The 27,418-nt window shown below is 33.7% G+C and overlaps 1 protein-coding gene across 1 annotated transcript; it reads left to right on the top strand.

Moving 5' to 3' along the window:
• The first annotated feature begins 440 nt into the window (after positions 1 to 440).
• Positions 441 to 26,236, top strand: LOC141386502 (solute carrier family 25 member 32). Its single transcript, XM_073955080.1, has 6 exons — positions 441 to 2,047; positions 17,075 to 17,228; positions 17,306 to 17,549; positions 17,625 to 17,738; positions 22,473 to 22,618; positions 25,787 to 26,236. Exons 1-6 carry the CDS (start codon positions 1,861 to 1,863, stop codon positions 25,941 to 25,943), a joined length of 1,002 nt encoding a protein of 333 aa, XP_073811181.1. The 5' UTR covers positions 441 to 1,860; the 3' UTR covers positions 25,944 to 26,236.
• The last annotated feature ends 1,182 nt before the right edge of the window (positions 26,237 to 27,418 follow it).

Here is a 27,418-nt window from a genome sequence, read left to right as displayed (position 1 = left end):
ACTAAAATAATTTTATGAAATTAATTATGGAGAAATCGATCTAAGCCCCGATAAAATAGCTCTATTGTGGACCGTGACTAATGGCTTCTTTACACCATATGTTTTTTACATATGAGTTGTCACTTTGCATATATGTACATTTTGTATGGGAGAAGTGATAACTCATATGTAAAAAACATATCGTGTAAAGTACCCATAATATGCTGTTTATATTAGATCTTTGTGCAGGGTTAACCTTCTTTATGAGGATTTGTTTGATATATAAGCAATGGAATTGACATTTAAAACCCAGTCGGTTAGTTAAATCCGGTTATATATAAACGGGGTATAAGAGAGCAAAATTTCATGAAATTAATCCATTGTTTTTTTACGCAAAGTTTTAGGTTTTGGCCTGAAGTAACAATTCATTCTCAAATGATTGATAACACATGTCAGTAATCATGTATTCGGTACTCATTTGCCGTTAATTTAAGTCGGCAGCTCGGTTCTCCTGATTGTTCATTCTCTTTGAAACTCTGAAACTCTCAACAACGTGCATTGACGCAGTTTTTTCGCGACGATACTCTGATTTTTTTCACAGTCCCACTCCAATGAAATAAAAAAAGAAACATATTTAAATTGTTACAAAGTCTAAACAAAAGTGATTTTTATATAAAGAAATAAATGCTAAACATCGTCGATACAAAAACGAATAAATTATATAAGGAATAGCACGATTAAATATGCTGTAACAGAGTAAATAGTTACACAATTACAATTGGTTGGAGCGTAACAAAGAGAAGTGTCTTTTAAAAGTATATCAAAACCAAAAACTATAATTTGGAGCAAAAACGTGATACATTTTGTCAGTGGAAAAAAATTTCATCATCTTGTTATTTCGAGACCCAAGCCAGCATAAAAAACTAACGACAGACACATTTTACAGATTTGTGTTTGAGTATAGAGAAAACAGCTGTAGTTTACGAAAGAAAAACAGTGACTAATCAAATTCCCACAAGAAGATGTGCTTCAATAGCTTCCAAGCAAATATAGATTTAGTTAGAAACAATAGGACTATTGAATCTAACAAATTCAGTCGCACTCTACTCGCCCAGTTGAGTCTACTAAATACATCAACAAAAAGAGACAATCTTTGATTTGTACACAGACAAAAGTAAAAAATCAAATACCAAAGATTTATATATAATTTAGCAACAACAACATCTTAGAACAAATAAATCCAATGACCCCATCCTAAATTATCAACAATATTATATCTCCACACACTACTACTACTAGAACAAAATACGAAGCAGCAAAGTGAGTGATTTAAAAAAGTCGAAAACAAAATTTAGCACAATTGATTTCTAAGCAAATTCAACAAAAAAAAAACGTGATACAGTTTTTCATTTGCAAACAAACGAAAACGAGTATACAACAAAGGCGCAGCAGACAAAGTGGGCATAGTAACAGAAGAATATACGAAGAGAAGCAAAAATAAATACCACACCACATATAGCAACAACTTGCAAAATCCCCAGAAAGAACAACAAAAAAAAACATCCACAAAACAGCCAGCACACCATTTAACACAGTACAAAGAGGCAGAAGGAGGAAAAAGAGAGAAGAAACATACGTATCTAAAATCTAGAAAATTAAAGAGACTGCAACAAGACGTAGCAAGGAAGGAAGAAGGAAGAGGAGAAGCATCATAAAATATAACAACAGCCATCAATAAAAAGTTTATAAGCAGTGTTGCTAACAGAATTTTTGCTTGAATTCTTCTTTTTGGAAAATTTCATAATTTTATTTATTCATTGAAAGTTCCTATTTTTAACTTCAACAACGGCAACGAACAACAAAGTAGTAGTACAATCTATAATGTCCGCCATGAGTCCTGCAAAGCCTTCAAATGGAGCAATCGCTGCCGCGGCTGCCTCAACAACGAATGGCAAATTTAAACTGTCAAACCATGTTAAATATGAGCATTTAGTAGCTGGTATATCGGGTGGCGTTACCTCAACATTAATATTACATCCCTTGGATTTGATCAAAATTCGTTTTGCAGGTGAGTTTACTATAGAATTTTCATATAAACACAAACTCAAATGTCGATAACAAAGGCTTTTTATATGTTGTAAAGTAATATAGGGTAGGGTTTCAAAAGAAAAGGAATTTGTGATTTCAATGCTCCACTCGGACTGTACAGAAATATTCCCAATTGTCAGCCCTTGTTAAGTAAAAATTGAGAATTTGAACGAAAACTATGTTGTTTCTGAATATATAGATGTTCTAGTTTATTCAAAAGGCAGATTCTAATACCCTAGACAGACGGCAGAGTTAATTTGCATTAAAAATTTCATAATTTGAATTAATTTTTCACCCTGACAGACGATAGTTTCTGCATTTATGAAACAGCTGTTTGTGTTGTTTGTTTGTACCCAGCAGACCATTTCATAAAGCTTTACAAAAGTTCGCCAAAATATGCGAAACAAATACACTTTCTACCATTGACCTTTTCACCATGATGAAGCAAAAATAAACTTAATTTATTCGCGATATTTTTGAGTCTTTTTAATATTATAAAAATATTGCAAAACTTTAAAAAACATTTGAAGAAGATATAATTTTCGATAGAATTGGTATGGTGGGTAATGACATTTTTTGGGAAAATACAAATTTTTAAAAGAGATTTGTTAGAAGGCGTGAAAAACGATTAGCTGCTATTCTACTCGCGAAAGACCACTACTTATTTTGAAGAAACGCGAAAATTGCTGATTTGCTTTCCTTTTTTATTTTCTTAAACATGGAAATTTGACAAAAGACAATTGATTTTCAACAGCATTGCCATATTAAAATTGCTAAATTCAGTTTAAATTTCCTTCGATTTTGTGCATTAAGAATGTGGATAATGCACGAATTAATTTGAATTAAGGCAGTTAATGCAAATTAACGCTGCCGTCTGTCTAGGGTATAATACTCCAACCGCAAGTGTATGAGCAGTGAAGCAATTACTACATACAGTGGAAATTAAATATAGATTCCTTTAAGGCCCCAAAACGAGATTTATGTTTTGTAATAGCCGAATGTCAAGTAGTCAAAGTAGCTGGCCATCGACCAGAGTTTCAACACAATATCCTAGGGGCAGATAGTACAGGTAACAAACTCAAACATTGTAAATTGCTAATTCGACATTTAAACATTCTCTTTATGACAGGTGCATTGCTGAGGTTGCCGAACATTGGGACACTTTCCCTTTAGATTCAATCCTAATTGAAGCTTCAAAATTTTAACTGTGGATACCGGGTACCTTTTAGAATCCATATCTCGGAGGTGCCATTCCTCCTACATTTCAGTATGGTACAGCTGAAATTTCCATGTTAAGGACAAGAATTTCCAAAATTTCAAAAACTTTTTATATCGTAACACAATCTTTCAATTCAATTTATTTTTATGAAGGGGGTTCTTACCCCCTCTCTCTCTTCAATAAGAGGGGTTTCCTCATTATTGTTGTTGTAGTATATTATATAATCGAGATTTCATTTTGCCTTTAATAATGCTTAGTTCTCATAGCGGCATCCTTAGAAACTGAATTGTCTGCACATCCAGAACGTGTTTAGCCAAAAGATGTCTAAACAATCTCATGTTCCTTTGTTGCAATAGGTAGATCATGTATTCCGAGGATGACATTTATAACCATAGTCAATACAGTTTTTCTTTCTCTAACTCAAATCAACATATGTCAATGTAAGAAAACAAGGACGTTACCTACCTACAACTGTCACTACAAGACACATTATTAAACTAAGACAGTATCGTCGTATCGTCATGCTTTCGTGTATAACATGTACATGAATAACAGATTATCCGTTGCTTGTGTCAGCCATACATCAGCGGCAGCATACAAACATCTGCAGATTAGTCAAGCCATGGGTATTTTCCATTGTAGAGGTTTTGGTTTTTTCCTTTTCTTTACAACAGAATTGTTTATTTCTTCCGCGCTCACAACGAGTAATTGTATCGTTGAATTGGTATTTTTCTTTTGTTATTATTATAATAAAATAATAAGATCGGGTTTCGAATTGGGTTGCTGAATTTCGAAGAGGCGTCTGCATGTGATAAGAATTCGAATGTTGACTTAGTGTGAAGTGATTTAAATTCACGGGATGCTGTCCACAATGATGGTGTGAGAATAATCTAACAGAAAATTATTTCAATATTTTTTTTATATAATGAACATAAGAAGAAGATTATTTCAATATTTGTTGCCACCTAACTTGTCAATCCGAATGGAGATAACCTTCAATTTCTGTTTCCATTTCTTATTAAAAATACAAATATTATTGTTATTATATTATAGAGTGGCAAATTGCATTCTATCCGTAAGTTGTATTATAAAATCCCTTGGGGGGTAAAAATTATGACGCTTAGCACTGATTAGAGATTTTTATTTATTTTTTTAAATTGATAACATGCTTGGGGTCCAATAGACCATTTATAGAAAACTAAAAAATAACGCTTAATTATATTTTCTGTTTACGTAAAGGGGTGAAAGGCATTTAGAAAAATCATTTGGATTTGAATTAACGGTTTGAAGGAGAGCCGGCCGGGTAAGGGATATGGAAATATATAGTTATGGACAAAGTTTTCTATAGAAGAAATTACTAATATCGACGGGATTTTCTATAAAAAATATTGCTTTCGACAACATTTTCTATAGAAAAATATTGTTATCGGCAACATTTTTTAAAGAAAATACAACATTTTCTATGGAAATGTTCTCGACAATATTTTCTATAAATAAGATTGTTATCGACAACTTTTTCTATAAAAAATATTGTTATCGAAAACATTTTCTGAAGAAAATTTTGTTATCGACAACATTTTCTATAGAAAATACTGTTATCGAAAACATTTTCTGAAGAAAATTTTGTTATCGGCAATATTTTCTATAAAAATATTGTTATCGACAAAGTTTTCTATAGAAAATATTGTTATCGAAAACCTTTTCTGACGAAAATTTTGTTATCGACAACGCATTCTTTAGGAAATATTGTTATCGACGACAATTTTCCTTAGGAAATATTGTTATCGGCAAAATTTGTTATAAAAATATTTTTATCGGCAAAATTTGTTATAAAAAATATTTTTATCGAACAAAATTTTCTATAGAAAATATTGTTATCGAAGACATTTTCTGAAGAAAATTTTTTTATCGAACACATTTTCTATAGAAAATATTGTTATCAAAAACATTTGGGAAGAAAATTTTGTTATCGAGAATATTTTCTATAAAACTTTGTTATCGACAACATTCTCTATAGAAAATATTATTATCGAAACAAATTTCTGAACAAAATTTTGTTATCGACGGCATATTCTTTAGGAATTATTGTTATCGACAACATTTTCTATAGAATATATTTTCTATATTCTATTTTCTATAGAAAATATTGTTATCGACAACATTTTCTGAAGAAAACAACATATTCTCTAGAAAATAAAGTTATCGACAACATTTTCTATAGAAAATATTGTTATCGACAACATTTTCTACAGAATATATTGTTATCGAACAACATTTTCTATAGAAAATATTGTTATCGACAACAATTTTCTTTAGGAAATATTGTTATCGACAACATTTTCTATAGAATATATTGTTATCGAACGACATTTTCTATAGAAAATATTGTTATCGACCACATTTTCCATAGAAAATATTGTTATGGAAAATATTTTGTGAAGAAAATTTTGTTATCGACAACATATTCTTTAAGAAATATTGTTATCGACGACAATTTTCCTTAGGAAATATTGTTATTCGCAACATTTTTTATAAAAAATATTTTTATCGAACAAAATTTTCTATAGAAAATATTGTTATCTAAAACATTTTCTGAAAAAAAATGTTATTATCGACCACATTTTATATAGAAAATATTGCTATCGAAAACATTTTCTGAAGAAAACAACATATTCTCTAGAAAATAATGTTATCGACAACATTTTCTATAGAAAATATTGTTATCGACAACATTTTCTACAGAATATATTGTTATCGAACAACTTTTTCTATAGAAAATATTGTTATCGACAACAATTTTCTTTAGGAAATATTGTTATCGACAACATTTTCTATAGAATATATTGTTATCGAACGACATTTTCTATAGAAAATATTGTTATCGACCACATTTTCCATAGAAAATATTGTTATGGAAAATGTTTTGTGAAGAAAATTTTGTTATCGACAACATATTCTTTAAGAAATATTGTTATCGACGACAATTTTCCTTAGGAAATATTGTTATCGGCAAAATTTTTTATACAAAATATTTTTATCGACAAAATTGTTAATGGCAAATGTTGTTATCGATAAAAAAAATTAAGAAAACATTTAATGGAGGCTATTGCTGTTGCTTAGGTGATCTTTTTCCCATTCCTTTTTAATCCATTTTTGAAAGGTTCACTCTTGTTGGTAATGTGGCATTGTAGATCTTGTACATCTTATTAATATTGTAGATCTACAAGTGTTTACAATACCACAACAACAAAATACATGAAAGTTTAATTTACCACAGGGTTGTTAATTTACTCGACCTAAAAGTATTGTAAACATTCCATTGTACTTTTACAAGGGTTAGAACAGCTGATTGTTGTGAGTTTTATTTTATTTATAGTTTTGTTTTTTGGTAGAAAAATGGGAAAAATAAAAAGAATAAAAGAATGGAGTCAAGAAAAAAACAATTTTTTATGAAAAAAGTGTAATAAAACTGAAACTAAAAGATAGACTTACGAAGACGTTAAGATGCTTTGATTTGTTCACGATATTCACAAAAAAGACATTCACACTTCGTTGTAAAAAACCCTGGTAACCACAATGAGTGAATACCGCTAATATTTCCCAACCGCTTGTAACTTCCCGAAGTAAACAGTGAATGGAAGTTTTTGAAAATGATAATCATTTTTTAGCCCTTCATTATAACTAATCAAATACTAATAAAAATATTTACTTAATGAAATCTTATACTAATCAATATAGTCAATGTCGTCGTGGATTTCAGATGACATAATAGTGTGTTGATGGCTTTGAAAATGTTGTTGTTTTACAACAGTGTTATCGATGAAGATTTCATATCACACTCGTTAATGGCCCAAAAACAATAACAGTTCATATAAAAACTATATTAATTTATTTGTTGACATATTTTATCAACAAATGATATCATATATAAATTTCAATATTGATATCACAGCTTTTAGTGTCATGAAAAAACACTTGTGTGTTCACTCCATCATAAGATACTGTGTTGGTTAACTTCCTTTTTTATAATGGCCTGGAAATGAAAGCGGCAATGTAGACAATACATATAGAATAACACGCTTCCATCACGTGTAACAGCAGTTAACAATCGACTGGTCTGTTTTCAATAATTCAACTGGTTTTAGTTGCCTAGATTTGTGTGTTTTTTCAATTTCAATTTCACTATTATAAAGACGTAAAAACGTAACTTGTTCATTGTAATGCCATTACAGTTGACATGATGTTTGAAATGTAGCCGGATCATGAATTATTACAAGGTCTCTTTGCGATATTATATGTACTCAATGTGAATGTTTTTTTTTTTAATGTAAAGTTCCATCTTCTTCAAGAAGATGCATAGGCTATTTTTGTTATAACGTCCGTCCATGAAAACAATTAACGCCATAATCTGCTTTGACACTCCATTTGTTTTCCTTTCTAATTATTATTGTTAAGCTTGGTAGCACCAAAAACAATAATATTTACTTATTTATAACAACAATTAACAGTTTAATTTTGCAAAAATTCTTTCTGCAGCAACTGATTACAACAATCTCAAAACAACATCTACCGTTTACCTGTTTTTCTTATTATTGTCGTCATGTTGTTTTTTGTAAACACCACGTGTGACGTGTTTTTGGAATATATTTGTTTTGTCTCCAATTGTTTTTGTTGCTCTATTTGCTATTTTTATTAACTTGTTTACGCTGAATATGGTGAATTTTGTTGACTTTATTACCATCCTAGCAACAAATCTGCCTTTAAAAAAGCAAAAGCTTATTTTTATTATTGTTGAATCTGCATTTTTAATAGATGGGTGGCTCTATTTCGGACTGAAAGAAATTTCTGGTATTTGAATGCATTATATTAACTTGTGTCGATATAAAAATAGATCAAGATGAGACAATTTTGTTATTCAGAAAATATTCCATATTGTTGTAATCAATATTTTCTATAGAAACATTTTCATTTGAATAAAGGAAATATTTTTAATCTACAAAATTTTAGATAGAAATTTTTGCACAGAAAATTTTCTTATAAACCCTATTTACTATAGAAAATGTTGGTATCGACAAGATTATCTATATAAAACATTGTTGTTGTTGTGACAGTGTTTTATTATTATGTTTGTATGTTCGTTCTCCTGTTCAATGTGGCTCTGGGTCTATCTCCAGTTCCAGGAAGTTGGCCACTTCGATGGGATGTAACCACAGATCCACTGGAGTCAGATGAGTAGGCTTGGCGATGCAGTTGAATAGGTGCTTAGTATCGTGCCGCATACTGGGCAGATGTCTTGCACGGTGCGATTGATTCCCGCCCAATAGGAATTTAGGCGACTGCAATATCCTGAGCGTAATTGAGCCAAAACTACTCTGGTTTGTCGTGGCAGCTGACGCTCTTCAGCTGCGATAGATGGGGAATGTGCTCCGTTGACTGCATTCACACAATAATTGCTTATGGTCTTAGCAAATGTGTCCGCCTGTTGTTCTCGAGGTTCTCTCCTATATTGTTGGACCGTCGTTTCTAGAGCATGAATATCCTTCTTGATATGCCTGGGTGTATCGGTGGCCAGCAGATGGTGATTGGGATGGGTCTCACGGTAACACCCGAGCAAGTATTGCAACGATAGCATCTCATTATGTTGTCGTACTGGAAGAATCTTTGCCTCCTCATGTAGATGGTCCACTGTAGATTTGAGGAGGCACCCTGTTGCTGTTCTCAGAGCGGCATTCTGACAAATTTGAATCTTATCCCACTGCGTATCACATAAATTCGGGGACCAAACTGGCGCCGCATAGCTTACCACCTACCGACCTATCGCTTTAAACGTGGTCAACAAGGTATCTTTATCTGCACCCCAAGTGCTGCCGGCTAGGGTCTTGAGGACCTTGTTCCTACATTTCCGTTTATCGCAGATAGCTGTGGCATGCGCGGTCGACGTGAAAGTGGTGTCGAATGTGACCCCTAGAATTTTGCGCCGTCCATGTGGTGAACAGAGTGTCCGTCGATTTAGTGGCGGATATCTGCATATTCCTCGCGTGGAAAAAAGTTGGTAAGATCGGTTAAATAGGAGTTCAGTCTCTCACAGATGTCATCAGGGTAGGTACCTGACGCCAGGTTCGCACAATGCCGTCTGGAGGGGCGGAATACAGGAAAGGTAGAGGTTAAACAGTTCCGGATATATCACCCCTCCTTGGGGATCTCCCTGTTTCACTCCACGGGGCTTGGATTTCTTGCTACAGGTTTTCTATAGAAAATATTGTTATCGACTTTGTTTTCAATAGAAAATGTTGTTATCGATAAAATTTTTTACAGATAGATATTGTTATCGACAAGATTTTCTATAGAAAAATTGTTATCGACAAGGTTTTCTATATAAATTATTGTTACCGACTTGACTTTCTATAGAAAATATTGTTATCGTAAAGATTTTCTGTATCAAATATTGTTATCGAAAAGAAAATATTGAAATATTGTAAATTTTTATAGAAAATATTGTTCTCGATAGGGCTTTCTATAGAAATTATTGTTATCGATAGGGTTTTCTATAGAAATTAGCGTAAAGATTTTGTATAGAAGCTAGATTTTTATAGAAAATATTGTTTTCTATAGAAAATATTCTTATCGACTTGGTTTTCAATAGAAAATGTTGTTATCGGCAGGGTTTTCTAAAGAAAATATTGCTATCGATAAGATTGTCTGCAGATTGTAAAGGTTTTCTGTATCAAGTATTGTTATCGACAATATTTTCTAAATGAAATGTTATCTATAGAAAATATTAAAACAGACAAGATTTTTTATAGAAAATAAGGTTATCGACAGGGATTTCTAACGAAAATATTGCCATGGACAAAATTTTCTATAGAAAATATTGTTATCGACAAGATTTTCTATAGAAACGGTCTGTTCCAAAACTGCAAGAATTTACTAATTTGTACTATTTTTTTTTCGATATCATAACGGAAAAATTGTTATCGTAGTAAAAAATTCCAGATTTTTGCAGGCTCTGGAACAGGCATTTTATTTAAAACGTTGTTATCGAAAGATGGAAAATATTTTCATCAACCTCATTTTTCTTGTATTGAGACAATTGCTCGCTGATGAGTTCAATTTACTTTAAAAAACCTGTAAAATGTTCTGTTCTGGAAGTACTTATTACGATTGAATTCATTAAAAGTTGTTTGTTTCCTATACGAATGGCCATGATGTTTTGAATTCTGCCATACGGAAATAATAACTTTGTTTTTGCAAAAAAAAAAAACTGTATTTGTTGTGATTACGCACAAACTGTAAGGTGGGTGAATAATTGAAAACAAAACAAATGTTTTGAAAACATACATATTTGTTAAAAACCCATATTTGTTTATGCCATTTTTTGTTAAAACCAAAACAACAAACAATGTCCATTTAACAAAAATTTTGTTTTTGCGGTTTCAGCAAAATGATGGAACCTTTGACAATGTCTTTAAACTTAAAGCTCAATATAAAAACAGCATACAAAGCATATTCTTATGAACATACAAAACGTTTCTCTGATAGCTACATATGTTGTTCAAATTTCACGTGACTAGACTGTACTACAAGCGTGATATGATGTTTTTTCGTTTATGTTTTTGTGTTCAATACAAATGAATATTTAACTTTCTGTTCATGAATCATTCTTAAAGTTTAAAGCTCTTTGTTTTTTTGTTTATTTCTTTGGCATACCAGTTACTTGAACTTTTTCTTTCCCCCTACCCCCAAACTCTTAAATACCATAAACCTGATCTTGGGTTCCAACGTGTTCAATTCAATTATTTATCAAGGTTGTTTTTTTGTATTGTTAACGGATGTTTAAGGTAACCAAAGAAATACTTAATATTGAAAGTATTCTGCCAATTACAGTGCACTCCAGTTAAAGAGAAATTATTACACGTTGTTTTTTTACTTGCGGCAATTGTCAGTTTGTAGGTGAGAGAGGGTGCTGAGAGGCAAAGGGTTACCATATGCCTCACCCCTCTCTCCTACAAAATGACAATTGCCGCAAGTAAACTCGCCCAATGTAAATTGGGACTAATGTTATCCATGTAAAGATTATCAGGACTGTTTGTCGGCAATTTTTGACAATAAATAAGCAAATCTATTCAGTTTTGACAATTTGCTTAAATTTCTTACAATCTCCTTAAAGTTTAAATACGTTATCGTTGATTTCTAACATATAGTAGGAAACCTTATCACAATTTATATACACTTCCAAGAAAATATTCTAGAATATTGCCAAAATGAAAGGCACACGAGAGATGCCTAAAATAATTTAAATTTTGGCTATATAATTATTAATGTTGGCTTTTTTGCAAGGGGCACGTCAAAATTTCTTTCTTATCATGCCATTATCGTACATTTGCTTTTAGAGAGCTAAAATGAAATTGTATTATTTTGTTTTTCTTATCAATCATAGAATGATTTCAACGTTTTCTTTTTGTTTGCAATTCTTTCGTCACGCAAAATTTAATCGAATTATTTTGGCCTCATCTATGTACGAGGAGTAGGATATTAAAAACAAAACCGAATTAAAAAAGAATCAGTCTGTTTTGCCCACAGTTTAATTCTCAGCGAAACAAGAAACAATAACAGGAGAAGTGGACCTAAATGTACTATAAATATATCCATAATTTAAAAAATAAATAGCAATTTCGCGTACTTGGCAAAATAAGTTTTGAAAGTTTCAAACTTAAATTTGTAGCCGTTCGGGCCTAATTTTTCAGACAGTCCCAATCAACACACTATTATGGAGAGAGAAAAAATTTCAGCGTTGTTACAAAGACCACAAAAACTACAAAAAACTTTTGTGCGATCGGTTTGATATCTGTAGACAACAATCTGAGAAAAAAAATTAAAAGAAATTTGACCTTGGCGATTATGACCTTGCAGATAGTTTTATGGATTTTATGTGTTTACAATTTTTGTTCTTTAAGACAAGCGCTACAACTTTGCCTCTGAGAGTAAACCAAATTTCTTTACTGTTAGAAAGATATAGCCCTGAATAAAATGACCTCTTTTAACACCAAAGCCTCAAACCAAAACAGCGAGACACGCGTCTTGGAACAAGTGTCGTTTAGGGGCACCTCTCGGATCGGTCCGAAATTTTTACCATACGTAGCCCTTGGGACCCTGATTCCAACGATATATAACTTTCCAGGGGGAAGTTCCCGAGATATGGGTCTTGACACTTCGGAAATTTCGTACTTGTAACATCTTTATGTTGTTTATGGGCACCTCTCGGATCGGGCTGAAATTTCTACCATAGGTAGTCCTTGGGACCCCGGACACTACGATATATAATTTTCTGGGGGGAAGTCCATACTTCCCGAGATATGAGTCTTGACATTTCGGAAATTTCGCACTTGTAACACCTTTAGGTTGTTTATGGGCACCTCTCGGATCGGGCTTAAATTTTTACCATAGGTAGCCCTTGGGACCCTGATTCCAACGATATATAACTTTCCAGGGGGAAGTTCCCGAGATATGGGTCTTGACACTTCGGAAATTTCGCACTTGTAACACCTTTAGGTTGTTTATGGGCACCTCTCGGATCGGGCTGAAATTTTTACCATAGGTAGCCCTTGGGACCCTGAACACAACGATATATAATTTTCCGGGGGGAAGTCCATACTTCCCGGGATATGGGTCTTAACATTTCGGAAATTTGTACTTGCAACACCTTTAGGTTGTTTATGGGCACCTCTCGGATCGGGTTGAAATTTTTAGCATAGGTAGTCCTTGGGGTGCGGAACACAATGATATATAATTTTCCGGGGGGAAGTCCATAATTCCTGAGATATGGATCTTGACATTTCTGAAATTTCGTACTTGTTGTTTATGGGCACCTCTGGGATTGGGCTGAAATTTTTACAGTAGATAGCCCTAGACTTTATCCTATGGACAGGGACAAAAGTGGGCTACGCGATCAAAACTTTCTTTTAAATTGAAAGTGTTCTTAAGTAGCCGGCCTTAGGCCGGGGATTTAATACTTTCTCCTATGGACAGGGACAAAAACGGGCAACGCGATCAAAACTTTCTTTTAAATTGAAAGTGTTCTTAAGTAGCCGACCTTAGGCCGGGGAATTAATACTTTCTCCTATGGACAGGGAGAAAAATGGGCTACGCGATCAAAACTTTCTTTTAAATTGAAAGTGTTATTATGTAGCCGGCGTTTGGCAGGGGATTGAAGACTTTCTCCTATGGACAGGGACAAATTTTTCTTTTAAATTTAAAGTTTCCTAAGTAGCCGGCTTTGGCCAGGAATTTAATACATTCTAATATAAACAGATGTAAAAATAGGTCGCGTGCATAAAAGTACTCTTCATATGCTTTAAAACGATGCCCATATTGCCCGCGTTACAATTGTAAAATGTCAAGACCCATATCTCGGGAAGTATGGACTTCCCCCCGGATATTTATCGTTATATTCAGGATGCCAAGGGCTATCTGCTGTAAAAAATTCGAGAGGTGCCCCTAAACGACATTTAAGCCCGTCTCTTCTCTTTTTTGTTCTTCTATAAAGCTGCGGTGTCAGAATGTGGTTTATAATTTTCGTGTTGCATAGTGTAAATTGACTTTCCCTTGGAAAAAATAAAATTATAATGTCGTAGTCATGACCACAATATCTACCTGCTATTAAAATTTCAATACGGTCTCAATATGAGTCTTCCCCTTTGGAGAGAGACACCTTGGAACTTGATCTTATAGTGGGGGGTCACTCCTTTTAATAGTTATAGTGCCCACCAGTCATTTCAGTTGGTCACCGTATGATTTTTTTAGAGCTTTTATGTCATTGGCAGGAATCATTGACTTGCCCACGAAACACATTGTTTCGCTGAAAACGGGACCACAAAGAATACCTTCGGTGAAAATTTCAAAACAATCCTCGAACAGCCCATGAACTGCACTTCAACGAAAATTGTGAACTTTGGTGTGAGATGTGGAATGTAACGTAGTACATTTTCTGAGTATTTCAGCCATGTAAAACTTCTCTACAAGTGGTATCTTAAGACACGCCGTTCGGACTCGGCAATAAACAGTAGGTCCCATATAATTAAGCCATCCTAATCACCATCTTGTAGGTAGGCCCGACACATACAGGCAGATCAGGAAGGATATCCATGCTCTAGAGGGAGAGGTCCTACGATACAGGAGAGAACCCCTAGATTAACAAGCGTATCAAGCAGGTTTAAATAGTATTCACACGGATGCAGTTGCCAAGGTCTTAAGCAATTATAGTGTGAATAAAGTCCTCGAAATACATCCTCCATATATTGCAGCTGAGGAGCGTCAGCTGTCACGACAAACTAGAGTAGTTTTGGCTCAACTACGCTCGGGATATTGCCGTCGCCTAAATTCTTATTGGTCGGAAATCGACCGCGCCGTGCAAGACATCTGCCCAGTATGTGGCATGGGCCCGCACGACACAAAACACATTTTCAACTGCCCAGCCAAACCTACTCATCTAACTCCAGTGGATCTGTGGTTACATCCCATCGAAGCAGCCACTTTCCTGGAACTGTAGATAGACCCAGAGCCAGATTGAACAGAAGAACGAACATACAAACATAATAACAAACACTGTTACAACAACAACATATAATTAAGCTAATATGAATCGGGGTGCACTCATTGATATGAGATAAGTCTCCCTTGTCCTCCTACTCTAAATATCGAAAAGGTACAGTTTAATAGCTCATCCCGGATCGTTTTGAATTTTTTTACATATTCTTGTTTTGGGCACTTTTACGACGGCGTAATTTGTTTTCGGGGATAAGTCCATACTTCCTAAGATAATGGTCTAAACTGGGGAGGAACCGATTTGATCAAGACGTTGTACATCGTATTATTCCTTAAAGAATCAAATTATGTCCGAATATTGACTACATCGAACCACTCTTTCTTTCACACAAAGTTTGGTAAGAGTGCAGTCCCCTCATCTGGGATCGTTTTTACGACGCTATAATTTTCTCGGAAGGCAATTCCATACCTCCAGGTCCGAGACTGAGGGTAAATCTCTGTCGGCACAGCTGACTGATATTTCCTTACTATATTTCTATAGATTTTGGACAATTATCTCAGAAAGTATGGACTTGCAACCATGCAAACATTTTACCGTTGTACAATTGTACCGCTAATAAAAAATAATTCGAAATGATCTGAGACTTGTCACTAAACTGTACTTTTGCAAAACAATGCGAACGATATTAGCGGAAAAAGCAACTTTTGTGAGGGACGTTCTCGAATATTATGATTTTCAAAGTTTGGACAGAATATAATGATTTTCAAGGTTTGGATCAAATCGGCCAGGCAGACAGTCAGTCAGACGGACGGACAAGTCTAAATTAATGGGGAACAAAACAGTACTCTAGCGTCGATTACTCTTAATGTCAGCCATAATTGACACAAGTACAATCAAAAATATACACATTGTTTTATAAATATTTTTAAACAATAAGCAACTTTTACTTTTTTAGAATACAATTAAAGTTTTAAAACATAAAAAAGTTAAGAAAAGCCAACAGTAATGCAGTGTGAAATATTTAAGAGGAAATGTGTTCGATTCTCTTTGTGCATCCCGGGTCTAAATAGATAGTCCCAGTATTAACAAAAACGGATTTCCCATCAAAAATGTGCTTCAGGTTCAAGGTGCATCATGATTTTTTCATGTGGGGGAATATGAAACATGAAATACCAATACAAGTCCCATTTCAGTCCCGTACTTTATATTTTTAGCATAATTTTCAAATGTTCATGCCATACGACCTTTCAAAATTCTCACAGTATCAAGAATTTTGTGTTAAAAATCACAATATGCTGTGTATTAGATATTTTTTGTGTTAAGGTTATTTTATTTTAGAACAACATCATCATGAAGAAGATAATCTTCATCGTCGTTTGGCGACGACATTAAAAATTCGTCCCCCGCTAAAGTTAGCTGACTAGCTAGTAGATCAATGTCCAAAACATCACATGATTTTGTGAACAACATCGTCGCCGTAAGACGAGCCCCCAAAAAAGATGTTGGTGTTGTTGTCGTTTCTTTTGCAAGTGTGTATTTTTTGCGAAAAATAAACTGGTATTTTTCTCTTGGTGTCTGCAAGTGAGGAGGCGGAGAGGGTAAAGGAGGCGCGTGTGTTCATTATCGACCAACACACTTTATTTCACGTTTCTTGTTGTTTGTTTATCAAGAAACTTTGCAAACATGATGACATTTGTGTTGGCAACCGCCAGCACCATATCGATCCCACTAAAAATGTTAATTTACGCAAAACTTAAATTTGGATAACCACAGGCACGCCCTCTTTGCAAATTGTTGTATTTTTCTCAAGAAATATTTTGTTGATATATGCAAACTTGTTGTATCATGCGTCTGGAGATTTGTATCATCATAATTAGCTTTTTAATATGGCAAATAAGAATTTATAGATAACTTTGTTTATAAACCCTCTTAAAAATGTTTTTCTCGTAAAATCTGGAAATTTTCTTGCCAGACAAAGAACAGATTTTTATCCAATTTCACTTGATACCTTCTAACATCTTTTTAAATTTATATACCCATACATTCCGTTCGTTTTTTTTTTTTTTTTTGCTGTATCATGACTAACTTTGCCTTAACATTCATTTCACATTCAACAATTTATCACTTGCAGTCGCATGACAACAAACAGATTGACGTCACCTTGTTATTATTATCAATTGTCACCATACCGTTATTTATCTGCAAAATATTAATTTACCTCCCCTTTTCTTTCTTTGTTTTTGCAGTTAATGATGGACGCACTGCAGCCGTACCACAATATCGTGGTTTGGGTAGTGCGTTTGCTACCATTTTCCGTCAAGAAGGTTTTCGTGGTCTATACAAGGGTGTAACACCCAATGTTTGGGGTTCCGGTTCATCATGGGGTCTTTACTTTATGTTGTAAGTAAAAGATAAATGATTTATAACTTTTTAAACAAATAAATTCAAATATTGTGTGCGTTTTTGTTTTTTTTCAGTTACAATACAATTAAGACTTTTATCCAAGGCGGTAATGCCACCCTACCATTGGGTCCATCTATGCATATGTTGGCTGCTGCCCAATCGGGTGCATTAACCTTAGTCCTGACGAATCCGATTTGGGTGGTCAAGACACGTTTATGCTTACAATATGGAGGTGATGCCAAATCATTAGAATATCGTGGTATGGTACATGCGCTGGCGCAAATATACAAAGAAGAGGGCATTAGAGGCTTATATAAGGTAAGAAAAACAACCGGAACTAGGTATAATATGGAACATTTTTTGAATGATTGTATTATTTTCTCTTCCAATTAGGGTTTTGTTCCTGGCATGCTGGGCGTTTCTCATGGTGCCATTCAATTTATGACATATGAAGAAATGAAAAATTGCTACAATGAATATCGAAAATTACCAATCGATACGAAACTGGTGAGTGCAAAAAAAAAACTTTCTAAAGATCAAGGGGATGCTTTTTTATAGTAACAAGTACCGATCAGAAGTACAAGAAGTCATACTCACGAATGAAAGCCAACATTGGGGAGAGGAATTACACCATCTTTGAATATGTAATGTGGTGGTTTTGTTGTTGTTGTAGCAGCGTAGAATTCATGCTGTAGAAGCGCAGTTTTCGTACTAGGTTGGAGTCGCTGCCCGAAGTACTATGGTTTCGGGTCTTGCCAGTCATTTGCGGTGCACGGCGGCAGACAACAAAGCCGACCGATTTTTTCGGCTCGCTCGCTCAGGTATATGTCAGCCAATCAGCGACGGCGCTCCTTCTTGTTTACAGACTCGCAGCTAATTAGAAATATAGCGAACAAGTAAAAAAGTGTCAGTCGGCTTTGCCGACAGATATATACCCTCAGCCAATGTGAAGTGATAGTTTCACCTACGGACAGATCGAATGTATTTAAGGTCTCTTCAGAATTTTGTGGACCATTTTGGACAATTGAACTTGCCGACAAAAATGTGTATTAGGAATTAACTGCACTAATGTTGAACTTTTGTGTGGGAGGTACCCTTAGGGAGGACGGATGTGGGCCATTTTAGAAGTTAAACTAAATTTTGACAAAATATTAGGAGATCCAAAGTTTGGACCAAATTGGTTGCCCCATTCAGGTGATATCGTCCTAGCATTTTAGTGACATTTTTAAATATTGGGGAGAAGTATCGGAAGTTGTGGACCGACCGGTAATGCCCATGTAACTAAGTTTGGATATAATATGACGAAGACCAAATGTTGGACCAAATCGGTTGAACAGTTCAAGAGTTATCGTGCTCTCCGACCGCCACATACGGTGACATAGGGGTTTTTTACGCCTTTCGGGCTGTTTTCCCAAGAAATATGGACTTGCCCCTGAAAAACTTTTACCGTCGTAATGAAGGTAGCGAATGCAAATCGTTTCAACAAAAATCAAAGTGATTCGAGAGCAGGTCTTAAAGTGAACTTATCCGAAATTTTGTATGATACGTAACCGAAGGAGTGGACACACATAGTCCATATTCGAACCTGATCTATATCTAGTAGATATATTAGGATGTGCAAAGTATGGACTACATCGGTCACTCCCTTCAAGAGTTATCGTGGGTACAAATTTTCCGAACATTTTTGAAGTTTTGTGGGGGAGGTACCGGAAGGAGTGGACCGATATGGCTTATCTTCGAATTTAAACTATGTTCGGACAAAATATTACGAAGGCCAAACATTGGACCGTATCGGCAAATGTTTTCGAGAGTTATCTCGAGCTCCAACCACTACACCCGGTGTTATAGGGGTTTTTTGCATCTTTCAGGCCATTTTCTCAGGAAGTATGAACTTGCCCCAGATAAAACTTGTACCGTCGTATGGGGGCGGTGAATACAAGATGATACAATAAAAACCGAAGCGATTCGAGAGCTGGTCCTAAACTGAACTTTTCCGAAACTTACCCGAAGGAGTGGACCGATTGAGTCCTGATTAGAACCTCATCTAATGAGCCGATTCCGTACAGCGAGGCGAGTCGGGTCGCGTTGCCAGTTGCAATTTTTCCATTACGTATGGCAAAAGTCGCACGACGACGTCAAATTTTGTCGCCGTAATGTTCATTTTCCGGCGACAACAAATTAGCTGTCGCCGTTCATTTTTACTAACGAATAAAAATAAAATAAAATAAAAAAAAAATAAAAATAACTTGTTATCGACGATTATTTTCTATCGCTGTACGTAGTGCATTTTTTAAATTTTGTCGCAGAGACGATAGACGACGCGACATGACTCGCCTCGCTGTACGGAATCGGCCCATAAGTCTGGTAGAAATTTCACGATGTGCAAAGTATGGACCACATCGGTTACTCGCTTCAAGAGTTATCGTGTGCACAAATTTTCCGAACATTTTCGAACTTTTGTGGGGGAGTTACCGGAAGGAATGGACCGATATAACCCATCTTCGAACTTAAGCTAAGTTTGGACAATATATTACGAAAGCCAAGTTTTGGACCCAACCGGCTCATCCGTTCGAGAGATATCGTGCCCACCAGCCAGACAGACAGACGGACGGACATTGCTAAATCGACTCCAAATTGTCTGAAACACATTTCGTCCAAACATACTTGGGGTCTAAAACCATTATTTCGATGAGGCACATTTTGCCCGTATGAATGTGATTTTCCTTTAACGGTGGAATCCTTTTTTTAGCGGGCAAGTCCACACTTCCTAAGATTATGTCCCAAAGGCTTTAAAATCCCTGCCTTACGAATTAAATGTCCGATTTGAGTTTGAAACAGGCAGGTCTATATCGGACAATGCATTCTGATGCCTTCCTCACGAAACTTCAAAATTGTCCTTTTAAGTATAGTTTATCGTTTGTAATTTATAAGTGAAAGTGCCCCTTATGGCCCTGTTTACATCACAACCTTCTGGTCTTCTGCATGAAAACCTATTGATCTTTTATATATAGACTTTCTGCTCATCTACAAACCTTCAGGTCTTCAATATGAATACCTTTTGGTATTATATAAGACGATCTTTTGGTATTCTCTAAGAAGACTCTCGTGTCTTCTATAGGAAGACCTACAGGTAATCAATCTATAAGTACTTTGTACTTCTGTAACTATGCTCTATCCAAATTTTGTGTCACATATTTTATTCCTATTTAATGAATTTCTAAATCTTTGGACCCATCTACATTAGTTTGGCCTCCATTAATATTAACATTTTCATTTTAAATAAATCGTTCAAACCTTTGTCTTTGTGCCAAAAATGTTCTTTTTTTGCGACGCAATGCCTCTTTTTGATTTCATCATCATATGATTCTTCTATACACTCGTGATTTTTTTAAATAACGAAATGGAATAATAAATTGTATATCTTATTTTTTTATCTCTGGCGATTGTGTTTCTTAAACATATGTATATATTTTCCCACGGTTAATAAACCGCTGGCACTTAGCCAACAATATAGGCATGCAAATATTTGTTTGCAGTTCCGAACAAAAATTGACATTTTCCGTTTAGTTGTCAACTCAATACTTATGTACCGACAACCACCACCTTTAGTGATCACAACTGATATTACTAATTATCTTTTTACATTCAATTTTCTAGTTGTTGTGTCACACATGGGGCACGTGTATCAGTTTTACTTCACAGCTTACATCTCCTGTTATAGTACAAGTACAGTAAACCTTTTTATTGTCGTTGATTTGTTGTTTGTAAGTGGAAATTTACAATTGTTGTGTCGCCTCACCCTAACTGTGAGGTAACAAATATGACCGGCCAGTGGTGTGTTGTCTACAATTGAATTCAATATTTTTTGTTTTTTTAGTAGTGCTGTTACACGCGATTATCAAATGTTTTTTATTATTAGTATGTGATAATATGGGAAGTGATGACAAATTGTTTTAGATAATATTTAAGTTTACTTGTTAACGTCTCGGGGAAATGACGTTTTATTATTTCTGTTAAAGTCCAATTAATACTAATACTTTTTGCTTGAAATATGGGTCCATATTTTTGAATATAACTCATGTAATGGTACTGCCCGAATTGAGGTAGAGGTTTTTATACCCTACCTAACATACAAAAGGAAACGAAATAGACACATAGTTCCTTTTGGGGATATATATAATAACTTTCTGAGTCGATTTATGCATGTCCGTCCGTCTGTCCTTCTGTCCATGTATTTTTGTTCGCAACGTACAGGTCGCATTTTTTGTTCGATTCAGCTGAAAATTGGGGACTACATTTTTTTTAGCCATAGCAAGAACGCTATTGCTTTTGGTGAAAATCGCTTCAGATTTGGATATAGCTCCCATATATATTTTCGCCCGATTTCACGTATTTGCTGCACCAAACACGCTATATACATACGTCCAATTTTGATGAAATTTTGAAAGTGTGACTGAATTCGGTCTACAAATAAGTGTGCCAAATTATATCAAAATCGGTTCGGATTTGGATATAGCTCCCATATATATTTTCGGTCGATTTCACGTATTTTCTGTACCACACACGCTATATATGTCCGATTTCAATGAAATTTGGAATGTGTGACTGAACTTGGTCTAGAAATAAGTGTGCCAACTTATATAGAAATCGGTTCAGATTTGGATATAGCTCCCATATATATTTTCGGCCGATTTCACGTATTTTCTGTACCAAACACGCTATATATTTCCGATTTTGATGAAATTTGGAATGTGTGACTGAATTCAGTCTAGAAATAAATGTGCCATATTATATCGAAATCGGTTCAGATCTGGATATAACTCCGATTTATATTTTACATATTCACAGTGTTGTAGGGTATCATATAGTCGGCCCCGCCCGACTTTGATCCTTTCCTTACTGGTTAATATTTATGTAGGCATTTACGTAGTATAGCGTTCTTTAAAGAGCATTAACAAATAGCATATAAAAAATAATGAAAGTAGAATGACATTTTTTTAAGCTCTCCATGCAATGGCACAGCTCCTTTGTTAGGTTAGTTATATTGACATTTGGGTCTTAAAGAATTTAGGTTCATTTTTACTCGCCAAATTTCTTTTTAATTTTTTATTTGCCTTAAATGAATAATATATAATAATAATTGTTCCAGAAACATCCCAGACGGGACAGGGGAGACTTCTCTCCCCTGCCTTAAATGAATGCATTTCTAAATTGTCTTTCTTTTTTTTCAATTTTTTGCAGGCAACATCGGAATATTTAGCATTTGCAGCTATATCGAAATTAATTGCAGCTGCCGCCACATATCCCTATCAAGTTGTGCGTGCCCGTCTTCAGGATCATCATCACAGTTATCAGGGAACATGGGATTGTATAAAACAAACATGGAGGTACGAACGTATGCGTGGTTTTTATAAAGGTCTAGTGCCATATTTAGTGCATGTTACACCAAATATATGTATGGTTATGCTAATATGGGAGAAATTGACCAATTAAACACAAAAAACCATGGCAATTTCCAATATTAGAAAATAAAAAACCTAGAGTACCGCCCCCACAAAAGACCAACATCCCCCATTAAAAATCATCATGAATCTATAAAACAAAAACAAAATATAAACTTTTTCTTGCTATAAATATTCAAAGAAAAACAAAAGAAAATCAGTTTGTGTGCTTAGCGAGTAAAACAAAGCGTAAAGCAAAGCAAAAAAAGAAACAGCACAAGGAATGACAAAAAATGCTCATATTTTTTTTTTAAATCTCTCTCAGTTTTTGTTTCATTTTTTATTCATTTAAAAATGTAACCTAACCACAAATTCAGAATTGAAATTCAACAATTCGTTATGTATTACAAAATAGTTTTATTTTTTTTTATGTTACAAAAAACGTATTTTTTCTATTTTATTTAATTTCTGTTTTAAATCTCTCCCATTTTTTAATATTTAAGATTTACTTTTTGTATGTTTAATTTAAGTAGTTAATTAATTAGTTTAATAATTTTTCTATTTTAATATTCCACGAAGAAAATGGATGCTAAGCGTCTGAATTTCTTCACTCTATAAAAAAAATGAAATACTTAATTTTCCCCCGCAGATTGTTCTAGTTTGTAAGTGAATAGTGTGGAGAATTTTGGTTTTTTTGAGGAAATGAAGGAAATTGGATTTAGTTTTTTTTTTTTTTTTCATTCATTTGAATTTATGTGTGAACAATTTACAAATGATTCACCTTGAATATATGTGATAGATATTTTTCTTTTAATTTAAACCTACAACACTTAAATGTTACATTTTGAAACTGTCCCTTCAATGCGTCTGTCCGTTGCCAACAAATCACCTTTGTTCTAAAAGGTCAAGGGATGTCATTACACTACTTTCTGTGAGGTTTATTCTCTGCTTTGTGGAAGAGTGACTGATTCCTCGTCCATAATTATTAAAGTTTATAGTATTAAAAATTTGGGTTAGACTTCATTGTGTGGGAATCATGTTTAGAAGCATTGAAAAAATTGCAGTAATATATTAGTTTATAACCTTCACCATGCAATGGAGACTATAATGGGTCAACCTTTTCGTCAGTTGAAACCTGTTTAATGTACATTCAGGTTCTCCACCTCTGTTACTTTTTTGTTCATACAGTCATAGCTGTCGACATAGCCGATAAATTATTTGTACTTGTTCTTTGTTTACTCATTTGCTGTAATTTTTGAAAGAGAATATCATTTGCCATTACATTTGAAACCCTCTCCCCCCAATTAAGTGTTGTAGGTCACAAAATTGTCGGTAATGACCGCCTTGAATTTATTCTTTATTGAAATGTTAGAATGTGTGTATGGATGACTTAGTAGATTAGATTTGACAAAATGTGGAGTGCTGTAAGAAGAATTCATAACGAAATGTTTTTAGAAACGAAAAGAAAAGGGGAAAAAGACATAGATTGTGTTGTTAGATGCAATAAATAAATGTTGAAGTCTTGGTCAATTGTAATGTGAGACAAGAACACTTTTATTGTTGCTAAACTTCACTTTTAGTATTTCAAAACGACAACGTGTTGCTCTTTGTTATGTATCCATGCAGGCAATATTTTTTTAATTACTCCCTTTAAGCATTACGAAACGAAATCTGTACTACTTAAACATGTTTCAATAATAGAGTTTTATCAGGCATGTCACAGAATCCGATCGGAATGGGTGCAATTCCGAAATTTCATTTCGATCGTTTTTGTCTTAGCTTCTTTAGATTCCGATCGATTTTGTGAAGTCAAAAAACTTAATTATTTATTTTGAATGTGAAATTAAATGTAAATTTGTTAACGAAACAACATTTTAATTATTTCTAAGTGTTTTTAGAGTGTTTTAAAGTGGCAGATTTAAACAAAATAAAAATACAATTCCGTTTGCAAAATCAAAAGTGGTTTCATTCCGAAAAATTCTTCGTTTTTCGTTTTCTGAAGAAGCTAAATACGGAATCAATTCCACTTTCGATCGGAATTCGTTTCTGTGACATGCCTGTATATTTGATTTTTGTAAAATTTCAAATAAAATTGAAGATATTATTTCTTATTTTTCTACTACTTCTAATACTACTACTAGTCGTTAAGCTTTAGTTTATAGTTTAGTTCAAAAGGAAACTCTTGATTAATTTATTTTAAAAACATCATCTAAAAGAAGAAAAAAAAAAAACAAAAAAAAAAAAAAATAAATCTACAAATACGCAAAATTCTATACAACCTATAGACTATAAGCACAACAGAAAAACAAAAGTAAAATTTTACTATTCTTAATTCTTAAGCATTTGTATGGCTTTTTTTCTCTCACATAAGCCAATTTTCAATATCATTCTTTAATAGGCTAAGAACAGACAAACAAAAAAATTAATTAAAACTCTTTTGGCAAAAAGATAATGTAAAAGAAGAAAACAAAACAAATTAAAAAAGAAAATACAACTCTAATGGCAATGTAAGAATGAAACTATTATAGTATTTATAACACAATATCATCCAATCAACATCGTTGTTTATTTATATAGAATCAAACGAACATTCTTATTAGCAAAAGAGCCTATTTATCATGTGTAAATGAATTATACCTTCTATATATATGATATATGTATATATACAATGTATGTATGTATAAAAGAAAACAACTTCTGTAAGTTGGGGTTACCTTGTTTTTCTTTTGTCGTTGTCATGGCTTAATCAAGGGCCTTGAAAAGTAAGTGTTTCTTCTGCCAAGGTGGGGAAATTTGTTCTTTACTTTTGAATTAATTTTTTAGTTTTCTTTTTTATTGGAACATTAATCTTTTCCATATCAGCTCTTCCCATTTTTTTTAGCTCAAGTTGTTATCCTCTTTATTCTTTTCGCTCTCTTTTTGCTAACTGTTGTTTTTAATTAATTTTTATAACAAAACGAGAAAAAATAAAGTTATCACTTGTTGTTGTCCCCAAAAATAAAGTAAGCCAAACAAACAAAAAATCATAAAAAAACCAAGTAGTAAGAAGAGGTAAGCCTTTGGTTCCAAAATTTTGCTAATGTACAAATTTCACTTTTTATTGTTTCATTACAGTTTTGAAGGTGCGCGTGGTTTTTACAAAGGTTTGCAGGCGAGCCTATACAGAGTTGTACCGGCCACAATGATTACCTTTGTGGTTTATGAAAATGTTTCCTATTATTTATTGCAACGTTCCAAAGAGAAAAAACTGGCCCAAATTGCCAAACCATGAATGGTGTGCAGCCAGTTCCTTCTTCTTTAGTTTAGTAAATTATTTAACCAGTGTGTTTTTTGTCAACAGCTTTATATTTGAACCATAGATTAGCTTTTACACAAACATAAAACTAAATCATCAAGTTATGTCCATCCATGTTACATTTTGGAGGCCATAAATTATTTATCATATCATTTTTGCTGATATGTACGTACTACTTACTATATAGTAATACTAACTAACTAACATTAAGTATTATGAAATAAATCTTTGTTGTTGTTTTTTGCCACATCCAATGATCAAATCGCAAATTCACTGTGTTTTAATTCATTGAAAACAAACTCTTTGAGGAAGTTTCTCTTTGAATACTCTCAGAGGTAAGAATTTCCGTATTGCTGTTAAAATGTAATTTAAATTGTAGCATACTTTTAAGCTGTTTAAATAAACATCCTTCGCATATGTTATATATTTCAAAAATACAATCTATTTTATTTTCAGCCCTAAGGTAGACTTCATTTTACACACACTTTTGTTCGATAACTAAACTAACGGCAAATGTTATCGAAAACACAGTACAAAGCCGGCGATAAAGTCATGTGAAAATTTCATGCAGTTAATCCAACGGAAATATTCAAGTTCAAAATGTTGGCAACATGCAAAAGGACACTAGGAATTACTTTCTGAGTAGATTTGTGTTTGTGTACTTGTAATGCTTTAATGATATTAAATTGGGTACAGCTTGACACTTTACAGCAATGGCGAACCTCAAATTTATGTTCATTTAATTCTAAGTTTTGGATGCACCAAATAAGTTATCCTTGTCCAATTAAGATTAAATTTGGAAAATGTACAAAACTAAGTCTAGTGGAAGTCACTCACAACGATCCAAATGTAAGTAGAAATTATTAATTTTTTTGAACAATTTGACATAGTATATAGAAATATTGCTTGTAGTGTCATTGCTTTGGTAGACGGTAAGATAGATCAACTGAAGTAGCAAATGTCGAATCGGATCACTACGTTGTTGTTGCAGCAAAGGCCAAGTCTACTAAGGAAGTTGGAGGTAATGAGGAAGAATGGGTTATGGACATATAATAAGCTTTTAATAATCAAATCTTGAATCGTATCATCAAATGGATAAACGAAATGCTGGAAAGCATCCGCTATCGAGTGAGTTTTTGTTCGAAGATAAATTACGATCGTTCGAAATTTTCTGATTGTAGTGAATATTTTCGAAGAAACAAGAAGTGAAATTGAAGGGGACAATTTTCTTAACAATTGTTGATTATTTTCTAATTAATTAATGTTGTGTATCAAAAATATGGTGAAAATAACAACAAAACAACATTTTGAAATATTAATTTATAAATTAAGTGCAAATCCAATGTACACATGGGTTCCATCTATACAGCCGACAACACCAGGGAAATTCGTTTTTGAATAAAAATGATTTTTGTTTTGTCTTTTTTACTCCTCCGATAATTTCGAAACGA

This window comes from Musca autumnalis, unplaced genomic scaffold (assembly GCF_047663935.1).
Source record: "Musca autumnalis isolate F117 unplaced genomic scaffold, ASM4766393v1 scaffold_5, whole genome shotgun sequence".
Taxonomy (NCBI): Eukaryota; Metazoa; Arthropoda; class Insecta; order Diptera; family Muscidae; genus Musca; species Musca autumnalis.
This window is presented reverse-complemented; position numbering and strand designations above follow the sequence as displayed.